General features: G+C 33.7%; 3 protein-coding genes across 4 annotated transcripts; all 3 read right to left on the bottom strand.

Annotated features, from left to right (window-relative positions):
* Positions 1-649: 649 nt before the first annotated feature.
* On the bottom strand, positions 650-1,474 carry LOC108455722 (uncharacterized). Its single transcript, XM_017754260.2, has one exon. It carries the CDS (start codon positions 1,385-1,387, stop codon positions 767-769), a length of 621 nt encoding a protein of 206 aa, XP_017609749.1. The 5' UTR covers positions 1,388-1,474; the 3' UTR covers positions 650-766.
* Positions 1,475-3,010: 1,536 nt separating this feature from the next.
* LOC108454564 (zinc finger CCCH domain-containing protein 67-like) lies at positions 3,011-5,938 on the bottom strand. Of its 2 annotated transcripts, none has more exons than XM_053018532.1 (8): positions 5,449-5,938; positions 5,284-5,340; positions 4,977-5,093; positions 4,805-4,867; positions 4,589-4,723; positions 4,178-4,480; positions 3,531-3,773; positions 3,011-3,380 (listed from the first exon to the last, which is right to left on the bottom strand). In XM_053018532.1, exons 1-8 carry the CDS (start codon positions 5,809-5,811, stop codon positions 3,276-3,278), a joined length of 1,386 nt encoding a protein of 461 aa, XP_052874492.1. In that variant the 5' UTR covers positions 5,812-5,938; the 3' UTR covers positions 3,011-3,275. The 2 variants fall into 2 exon arrangements, with proteins under 2 accessions (XP_052874492.1, XP_017608554.1); XM_017753065.2 differs by having other exon boundaries at positions 3,011-3,365; positions 5,449-5,936.
* Positions 5,939-6,191: 253 nt separating this feature from the next.
* Positions 6,192-10,803, bottom strand: LOC108457314 (uncharacterized membrane protein At3g27390-like). The gene is made up of 10 exons (XM_017756303.2): positions 10,076-10,803; positions 9,614-9,722; positions 9,330-9,522; positions 9,105-9,232; positions 8,185-8,473; positions 7,686-7,792; positions 7,482-7,593; positions 7,184-7,379; positions 6,835-7,069; positions 6,192-6,746 (listed from the first exon to the last, which is right to left on the bottom strand). The coding sequence occupies exons 1-10, from the start codon at positions 10,167-10,169 to the stop codon at positions 6,488-6,490; spliced, it is 1,722 nt and encodes a 573-aa protein (XP_017611792.1). The 5' UTR covers positions 10,170-10,803; the 3' UTR covers positions 6,192-6,487.
* Positions 10,804-11,062: the final 259 nt, after the last annotated feature.

The raw sequence follows: 11,062 nt of genomic DNA, 5'->3' as shown, positions 1-11,062 counted from the left end.
ACTTTTTCATCCATTTTATGGTAATTTGACAAAACACAATTTTAAGCGTTAAAAATACAAAAATTAAATGAAGTGCTAAAATAAATTTTTGTAAGTTAGAGGACAATTATACCTAAATCTAATTCCTAAATACAAAACATTTTTATAAAACGAATTTTATTATTAATATTAGATTAATAGTGATTTATAAAAGCTAAAATATAAAAAAAATTATCATCAGCAGTTACAGGATAAATTGTAATTCCTTTCACATCAATAAAAGTTACGAAGTACTTTTTAGTGTCATAAAAATACAATATATAAAATACGATATGAACACAAACACAAAATGCACAAAATTACACAAGTAACAATAATTTTTAAACAAAATATTAATTTTAATCTATATTCAAGAAATACGAGATTAAGCAGACAATTAATCTTAATTTTTTAAAAGATTTGTATTAATATTATCTAAAAAATATAAATTAATTAAAATATTTATACTGTATTTGTTAATTTTAGGAAAAGAAGAGCATAAAGGGATGAAGTTGGTATAATAATTTTTATATATTGTTGTGTGAAAAGTTGAATGTTGATTAGAATCAATATTCCAAAGAGATAAGATTAAATAAGTAATATATTTAGATTGGAAATACAACTCAAATGGTTTGAGAAGTAACACACATTTAGTATTAAATTATCACCCAACCCACAATCCAAATTCAACCAAATTTACAAACATTCAAACCCAAACATAATTAATAAAAGAAATAGAAATTGATCATCAATCATCCCCAACTAAACACCAACCTCCTTCTTCCAAATCTTGATCCAAAACAAATCTCACATCATCATCATCAACATGAACACCATCATTCTTCACATCATCATCATCATCCTTATTATGGTCAACAATAATATTTTCTTCAGCCTCACCTTTACAGTGTTCCATTTCTCCCAAGGGTTCTTGAGAATTCACCTTGAACCCATCATCAACTACACATTCATCATCATCAGCATCATCATCATAGTGATTAGACAAATGGTCCAAAATCCTTGAAGCTGAAAACTCAGAATCTTTCAAACCATGCCTCCCATCAACAACTCTCCAAGTGATCAATCTATAGCTAGTGACCATCTCCCTTGACCTCAACTTATGACTGCCCTTACTCTTATCTTTGGACTTACAAGCAGGATGCATGTGACACCCTAAGCACCGTGGTCTACCGCATCGTCCCGTAAACTTGGAATGATTAGTCGGCTTCAGCGGCACCTTGGTGAATAATCCGGCGGTTGGGGGCGAATCGAATTGTTGAACAAAACGAGATTCAGGGTTGGGGTTCCATGGAGAGGGGAGGATCCGGTAGGTCCTAACCATACCATGCTGACGGCCTTCCCTCTTCATTTTTGGCTAAAAGGAAAGATAATTGATGGGGGATAAGATAAGAAGAAAGGCTTGGATTTTGACCCTTTTTTTATGTTTCTTTTATAATAGGGACATGCTTTGGCAGCAAGCAGCTTTTTCCTTTATTTTTTTTTTCTTCGTACGTGTGGAGCAAGCTTAAAACAACAATGTTAAGTAACAGCTCACTTTAGGGAATAAGACAGGTATGTTTGAAAAGTTAATGAAAGTTTAATTATATTCTCTTAAAATTATAAAATTTGTAATTTTTAAACATATTTGATTGATATAGTGTAATTATATCATAATTTTTATGTCATATTTGGTAGTATAAATTATAATAACACAATTATATAATATATATATTTTAAAATATATTAATAAATATAAAATTATTATTATGATAAAATAATTTCTAAACAAGTAATAAAAATTAAAATCAAATCATCATATGTATTAAATTAGTTTGAAAAATAGTTGATAGCACAATTACTAATAAAATAGTAAAAAAAAATCATATGTAATTTTATCTAATTGTTATAGTGCATGCTTGTTGGATTATTCACTCTTTAATATTTAACATATGCTTTTTATCATTTGTTGGTCTTTGCCCGAGTTTATAATTATTTGAATTTAAATCTATATCATTAATATTATCAAGATCTCCTTCTTCCATGTACTTTACAAAGTATGGATCATCTCAATTCCACCTATGATTGAAGTCATGAAATATTTAATATGTCAATAAGATCCAACTTTTATTATGCTATACTAATGTGAAGTTGTTAATATAAAATGATTTTTAGAACAACAAATGTATTCTCAATTACATTTTGAAGCATTGAATGTTTAAAATTAAAGAGTTCATAAGTTATCTATAGTGCTTGTGTCTAGCACTATTCTCTCATATTGTATCTTTTATAATATTTAATTTCACAATCTAAATAATCTATAGCTTCAATTATAAAATTTTGATTTAGAGAATAACTTAAGTTAAATCTTTTTATAATATGTAAATTAAATAATAATAATAATATAAAATTCATAATACATAACCTTCATAAAAAAAGTTTTGTACATTAACCAACACCTTCGTAACATTTCTTATAAATAATATATAATATTATCATAACTTTAAAAAATTATAAATAAGAACCCTATAACATTTTTTTATGAATAAATATATTCTTATGTCGATATTTGGCCATAACAATTTATAAACAAATATATTATAGCACTTTTATAAAATGTAAAATGTATATAATAATTTTTCTCAATAACTTTGAAAAATTTTATGATTTAAATAATATAATTTTTATTATAATTTTATAAAAAAACACATTATTTTTATAATATCAATTTTTAATATTTATAATATTTTTCCTTATAACCACTAATATGTGCTAATACTTATAATATAATTTTATAACATTTATAAAAATATTTTTTAAAATTAATTTTGAGTTTAATTTCCTACATAATTACCCCTACGAAGTAATCTAATTACGCCCAATTTGATGGAGCCACCAATTATACTGATTATCTAACCATGTCACTTTGTGTAATCCAATTTCTAAGTGACTTTCTAAACACTACTTAAATATTGAGGTATAATTTAAGAGCCAATTCACTAATAAAGCCCTATGATTTATTACATTCTTTATTCCATTCGACCCAATCAAACTGCTGTTATATAGATTCCATTACATTACACCTCTATTTCATTTCCACAAAATAACATTCAATTACAAATCTAACCAAACATGTCATGAGGAGCTGCTGCATAAAAAGCCAAATATACCAAAGTCCACTACTTTAATCCTTTCAAGTTAGCATGGAACCATGGAAGCCTAATGGAGACTAAGGAATAGAGTCAACCGTGACAGTTCCATTAGAAGAGATTCTCTGGATGGTGAAAATAACAGATGCTTCCATACTTGCAGATCCCAGATTTTTCATAGTTCCAACATATTCTTCTATCCTGCACAGCAGTATACTATGATAGGTAAACAAATTATCCAAAAGGATGCACCAATGTGATTGATTTTGCTGATTTTTCAAAGCAGTTATCAACCCGGAATAATTCATTCCCATTGCTCAAAAAAATTCTCTCTTTCTATATGAATGGAAAATGATGGGAACTTACAGGTCTTAGAGGCAAGCCTGCATTGCTGAGGATAGGCTTTGGAAGCCGAGTCTTGGGATGATGAAACTTGCAGGCGGATTTATACTTGCAAGATCCAGTTTTCATAAAGTAAGGACATTCAGGTTCCCCAGGTCGTTCAGGGAATTCATGAACTTGTATTTGCTCTTGATGAAGTTCGGAGATATCCAGAGTCTTAATTTCTTTGTCTATTGAAGGAGCTAAATACGGATCACTTGTTTTTTCCTGCATATTAATGGTCAAAGTAACAAAAGACCTTCTATAAGAAAACTAACACAAACAAAGTTTCATGATAACAGCAGAACTCATTAATAGAATCGACCAACAATGGCTGGCTAATGCCAAGCACGAGTTGTGCACAGTGCAAACTGAAGAAACTTAAAACTTCATAAATCAAGTAAATGGCATAGGCTCCACGGTTCCCAATTCATGGCACGTAGCCGATTCTAACATTTATACTATTTATAGAAGCCTTAACTATCATATTCCATCCATTTTCAGTATAAAGTTCTTATGATTCGTATCATATTTTCCTGGGAAGTTCGAAAACCAAAATTTCTTGAAAGAAAGCTAGATAAAACAGCAATGGATAAAAACACATTGGTTGACTAAAGTGAGAGACAGGCTACCTGATGTCCACTCCATTCAGAATTTGCATGCACCCCGTGAGCATACGCTGAATTCTGATTCAAGCATTTAAGATGCTCATTTGACATCATATTCAAAGACAACGAAGGGGCAGTTGGTTCAGTTGATGGCAAAGCATCAGATCCACCATTATAATTCCCTGGAGAATGGTCTCCAGAACCAGAAGGGTCCAAGCGGAAAGTGCTGGATCCTTCAGCAGCAGTAGGGTCCGGATGGTTAAACCTACAGCTAGATCCATACGCACAAGAACCATTACGCATATAGTACGGACACTCTTTCTCCAGCTGAAAGGAACATAGAATTAGCTCATATTGTGCACCGGGAGAAGGTAGATATGTTCAAAAACCAAGTGAGAGAACAAAATATAGCACCCCAAATCATAAAATCCTTACCATTCGAATTGGCAGGCCCAGAAAGTTAAGTTCAGGTGGAGGTAACTCGGACTTTTCGAGATATCTGGACTTCTCTTTGGAGTGACTATATCTACAAGCTTTTCCATACTTGCATCCTCCTGGACTTAGGTAATACTGCCGAAATAACAATAGAAAAATCAAGATTCTTAATAACAAGTTTGAAACCATTGCCGTGCGTACTAATAATGCTCAAACCTTGCATTCAATCTGCCCTGTCTGTTCCGCGAAGCCATCCTTTTCACTCTTTTCATTAATATCCTTCAAGTGACACCCACAAATGGCAAGAAGCCAATGAAGTTCAGGGATAATCAATAAGGTAGCAAGCTACAACCTAAAATAGTATTGAAAATGTTCATAAAGGATGTACCACTTGAAATGGAAGAGCTAAGGAATTGACTTCTAAGGGAGCTAATACATAATCTTCATTAGAGTGCCTATATCTGCAAGCATTTCCATACTTGCACCCTCCAGTGGCTCGGTAATACTACACACATCAAAACACAGAGTAAACATAACAACACAGAGGAACTCAAATACTTCCTTCGTGACATGTGTATAATAATAATGCTTGGTTGAATAATACATGGCTGATGCCACCATCAAATACACTATTATCCTTACATGCGTTATGGTAAATAAAGAATTGCAACATAAAATTTCCAGGTTCCCCCAACCTTGCATTCAATTTGCCTTTTCTGATCAGTCGCCAATCCCAGATGATTCTCCTTATCCTTCAACAACCATAAAAAAACACACAAAAAAAAATGAAAGTTTTTTTTTAAAAAATCAATCATTTACATTAAAAAATGGTAAAATAGAAAAAAAGAAAAAACTTAAACCTTAATAGTTCTAGGAATTGGATGGTTAAACTTGCAACAAGAACCAAACTTGCAATTGCCAGATTTAAGATAAAAGCTACAATTTTCAGCATAAGGCCTTAAAGGGTACTGATAATTCTTCCCATTTTGCCACTCCACTTGAAGATTTTCATTGCTATTGTTGTTGTTGTCTCCATAGCCATTCCAGTCATTCTCTTCCAAGGTCACACTTCTAAGGTCCCTAACAATACTTTCTTCTTGTTTTTCCCTTCCAGGGTAAAGATTAGACAAAAGGGTGTTCGAATTAAACCCTGAAAGAGACTCTGGTTGAGTTTCGTTTGGGGTTTCCCGCAGTACTGGTGAGTGTTCTTCATAACTTCCCATCTTTTTCTTTGATTTTTTCACTCAAAGTTCAGCACGCAGCCAGTTTTTTTTTTTCTTTTATCAACCCTAGCTCACGTGCAGAACATATAGCCCGTGCTTTACGGGAATATATTTATTTGTCACTAGTAAAAAGTAAACTGCATATCAAAGTTAACTTATATTTTGTTATATAAATTAAAATATATTTATTATGTTTATTTTATTGATTTGCTGGATTTTTTATTTTAAAAATAAAATAATTGGCATTATTATATTATTAACAAAGATGTTAGTTTAAAAAAAAAATGCAAATGTTAAAACTTGCACATTCCTTTTAAAAGTAGTATTGTTTCATCAACCAATTGGTTTAATGCTTTTGCCAAACAAAAAGCAATGTATAATTATCACACCAATTAAGGACTTGAATTCTCAAGAATTTTGCAACTTAAAAGCAGTGAAGCAGTCAAGTCCAAGTAATTTAGTGAATTACATTCATGCATGGTTACTTTTGCTTGTTAACCAAACATTTGGAAACATTAACAACTCGAAATGAATGAACAAAGGCGGCCGGCCGTTGCATTTATGTCCAAAATCTGACAACTATGGACAAATATCAACATCCTAGTCCTACACCATTCGATTTCTACATCTCTGGCAAGAACTGATTGTGATTCTTGATCGACATCCTATTCCTACATCATTCGATTTCTGCATCTCTGGCAAGAACTGATTGTGATTCTTGATCAGACATGTTTTGGCTTGAACTCCGCTTGAAAGATCTGCTGCTAAAAAACCGCAGAACGGTGTTCTTCGATTGATGAGACCTATTACTAGATCTGCTGCTGTTGCTGCTGCCACTGTCCTTTGAGAGATCCTCGGATAGTTTGTTAACAAATTCCTCAAAGTGTCGCCTGAAAGTTGGATACCTCGACACTGATTTAGTAATACCTTGTAACCTTCATTACAAAGTATAAGTGATGAAGTCAGATTATGAAGCATACGGCAGTGTCGAGAAAGAAAAATATATATTAGTTGCATTCTCACCGTCGGGCTAATGCATCAAGTTCAGCTCGTTTACGCTCTGATTCTGGTGGAGACCCAATATTTTTCAACCGTGCTGCATCACCACACAGCAACACTAATTTGCCTAAGTAATCCTTTTCCTCCGGGGAAAGATTCTCTGCTCTGATTTGCTCTTTCAGTATCAAAAAGGGGTTAAGAAACCAATCAAAGAATGAATCTTTTGGTCGGTTCGTGGCCGTTATTTCTGTATTGTCACCTACATAAAAGCAATTCATCAGATGGTGTTGAAGCCATTTGAAAGCTCTTAAGTCATAATCTTTCACAAGTAACTCTTTTTTGGAGGGCTCAATAAGGAAACAAATTTACTTACTCAGTAATATGCCCAGTCTATTCGCATCCACAGAGCGCAAGAGTGCCTGAAGAAAGCAATAAGCCGGTAAGCCGATGCTGACCACTCTACTTCCTTTGATAGACTTGGCATCATCGATGTCCTTAGAAGTTATCAGCCCTTCAGACACCATTTTCTCACCATGGACATGGCACTCCTTAAATAAGCCCTCGAGTAGCTGCATTAATCATAAGAGAACTTATTTTAGCACCCGACTACAATCAAATACGAAATGCTTGTTCTATTCCAAAGGGAAAGAAACCACAAGCAAACAAGTCACCTGGAGTGGGTTCAAATCAAGCCTTGCATTTGTAAGTGAATCAATGCGAGCAGGAGGACGGAAGGAGTCAGATTTAGAGAAGGATTCATTTCTATGCCTACGATACCGAGGCCTGTTTATACAAAAAAAAAAAAAAAAACTCATAAAAAGTTTGCTAAGGCATATAATATCATAAGAACAAATCATTAGAATGCTGAATGAAACCTGGGAAGGCAAGATCCTTCAGGCATGTCAAGGACATCAGTGCTGTATTCATCATATATGGACAACGAAGCAACGATATAACAAAGCCCATACCAAAACGAGGACTCCTGGAAATCAAATCACAAAAAAGCAAGTTATATGTTGAATGTAAATAAGGACAAAGAAAATACCGGTCTAACATCATGCTGCAGGTTGAGGTTCCATTACTCTAAAACACTTGGTTGCATTCAATAAAGTACAAAGGTCGGAGAAGAAAATGGATCGCAATAAATTTGAAATTAAGTAGAACCGTGGTTAATACAACAACAACATTGCCAGTTGTTTATAAGATCTCGTAATGAAAATGTCAACCAATTAAGTGGGACAAAGCATATGAACTTATATAGCTAAATGCTGCATTTATGAAGTTCCACATCCATATTTGAATGAAAATCAACGGACAACAATATTACATTGGAAGACTAAGAAAAGGAACTAAAATTACATAGAAGATATAAACCTGGTAAACAATCACCGCAGCATAGGCACCAAGGAAGATGCTAGACACAATTGAGCCCAACACTGCTCCAATGACAGCGAGTGGCCAAAGTAAGATGGCAAGGCCTGCAAATGGTACACATATTGTCTCCAAGAAAGGGCCTTCTCGACCTACAAGGTCATGAAATAATCGATGCCACCCTTTAACGAGCATGTAAGGACTTTTGCATAAGGCAATAAGTGAGATCATTGGAAAATCAACCAGAAAACCAAGCACTGCAGCTATAAGAGCCGGAAGCAGACAAAGGAATCTGCAATGAAGTTCATAGAAACCTCAGTTGAATCAAAAAGGGATTTATATTCTGAAAAAAATGAAAACCCCACAAAGCTTAAGTGCCTACCGTGTAGGAACCTAAATGGGCAAGCATACCAGTACAACACTCTTCATTCATGGCATAGCTCACCAAATTTCTTCTACAGTCTAAACTTCAAACCAACTAGCTCGTGGACAGTGTTTCGTCATGTATACTTTAAGCCAATTGAAAGCATTTAGCAACACAATATTGCTGATCTCTAAGCAAATAAAAGAACAGATATAAACTATCATAACATTGCCATATTCTTTGTAAGCTACCTAAATAATGAAATAAAGACACTAGCCAGATGCAGCTATCGATCTTGTCTATGATCCTAAGATTATAATTATAGTACGCATAAAAAGTTTAAAAGGAACAAGTCAATTGGGAATAGAATGATGCATGGATTTAAACTTATACGTCAAAAAGCTCGAGACTAAGTTCTAAAATTGACATACAGGTTGGCTAAGGGTTTGATAATCCGTAATGCTCTTTGGTAATAAAGGATTTCTGTATCAAGTAAATGATGCTCTTGGCAATGACAGCAACATGACTTAATATGGGCAACGAGAACTTTACAGCTAACCTTATCTCATAGTATTGTCCATTTTTCTGTCGTAGTTCTTCCATAAACGAGTAGTAGGAATGGACACAAACATCTTTGAAATCCTTGACAACAGTAAAGCTGCCCTTGATAGTGCTCCAAGTACCATCCTAAAAAACAGGCCAATATATAAGTCTCCTTCTCATTGTACAGGAGAAGCTAATATATGTAAAAAAAGAAATAACAATGTGGACTTTTAAGACATACGTAAAAACAGTGGATAAACACATTGGTCTTTCCTTCGCCCACAGCGTCAAAAGTGGCAAACATTGGTGAAAGAAAGCCGTATAATATTCCCCCTAAGATACTTCCAACAATGCCAACAACCACCCACAATATCAAGACAACCGGTAGGAATATGCAGATAGCGAGCTTCAGAAATGGCCCTAATAGTTTAGTGCTGACATTTAACGAAATTAAGAGAATAAGAAACCGAATACAACGACAATGAGGCAAAGCAAAATGGAGAAGTCAAGGATCAAGAAAATCACCTCACAATGCTATAATAAGTGAAGTAACAATGATAGGGCAGAAGGCCTAATATGACGGACGAGTTTCCAATCGTCATGATAAGGCATATCGGAGAGCAGAAAATGATTCCTGAAGATAACAGTGCAATCAAAGGCTTGAATTAGTTAGCTCAGTACCGAGGTTCAACGTTCTTAATCGGTTTCTACAAACATGACCAGATGATATAAGCACTGGCATTGCATCCAATCACTAAACCGCAGCACTATCAGGCAGGGGAAGTTCCAATTACCAAATTTCCATTTAAGTTTACAAAGGAAAAAACCCTATTAAAAACTTGAAAATTGGAAATCCAATTAAAACCCCAAAAGCTATACATTAACAGCATAATTGTGCAACTAAATAACAATCAAATGGAAAATATATCCTTAAAACACCAATTTAGGGAACATAAAAGCAAGAAAATCAATTTAAGAACACTTGACCTTTAATTGTGCCTAAAAGAAGCAAGCCAATGAAGTAAGGAAGAAAGCATATAAAGTTCCACAAAGTAGCTAAAAATCCCTTGGGAGGCTCCATGTTTCGCCTAATATTTTACCTTCCAGATCTTCATAAAACTCACTACAATCCCATCCTAGAACTCAACCCCAGAATTTTCCCTGGAAAATACCACTAAAATCCAAACTTTTATCATATCCCAGATCCAAAAAAGATAATAGAAAAAAAAAAGAAAGCAAATAGAAAAACAAAAACCCAGTTCACCTAATACTAATTTGCTTCAAAACCCAACATTAAAAACCATTAAAGAAATTCTTAGACCCTGGTTTAATAAGCTTTGAACTTTGAAGGAACTTTGAATGTATAGAAAATATTGGGGCCGGGGGGTGGGGGAATATATCACATGGGATTTGCGGTTTTTGAGCAAATATGGAAGTTAATAAACCGTTTTTTATTTTCTTCAAAGACCCCAAGTTTTGAGAGGGAATCGTGGTTTGTGGATAAATCAGTTACTATCCAGAGCTTGGAATAAGCAAAGAATTCTTTAGTTTTCTATGGTCTTCTTTATTCTTTTCACTTTTCTTTTCGCTATCTTTATGTTTTGGCCTCAACTGGAAGTTAAGCAATCTTGGGATACTGTGCCAAATTCAACGAAAAAAACACAATATATTTAGGAAAAAAGTTTATTAGGAAAAAGGGGGATGCTATTCATCTAAGGTTAATGATTACACCATTAATTCAACCAGCATATATTTTTACAAGAAAAATTAACTCAAAACTACCTTTGCCGTCTTATAAATGTAATTAACGTTAAAAACCTGCAATACAACTCTGGCTTTAGTCATAATCATATGTTCAATTTGGTGAAAAGGACGGAAGTTAAAATTTAAAAGCAAACGTGAATGTATCGGTGAAGCACACGCTTTATTAATGTGATGACACGTTGCAAAGTAATTCTAATGCGTTTGGAAGTG

Source organism: Gossypium arboreum, chromosome 9, assembly GCF_025698485.1.
Source record: "Gossypium arboreum isolate Shixiya-1 chromosome 9, ASM2569848v2, whole genome shotgun sequence".
Classification (NCBI taxonomy): Eukaryota; Viridiplantae; Streptophyta; class Magnoliopsida; order Malvales; family Malvaceae; genus Gossypium; species Gossypium arboreum.
This window is presented reverse-complemented; position numbering and strand designations above follow the sequence as displayed.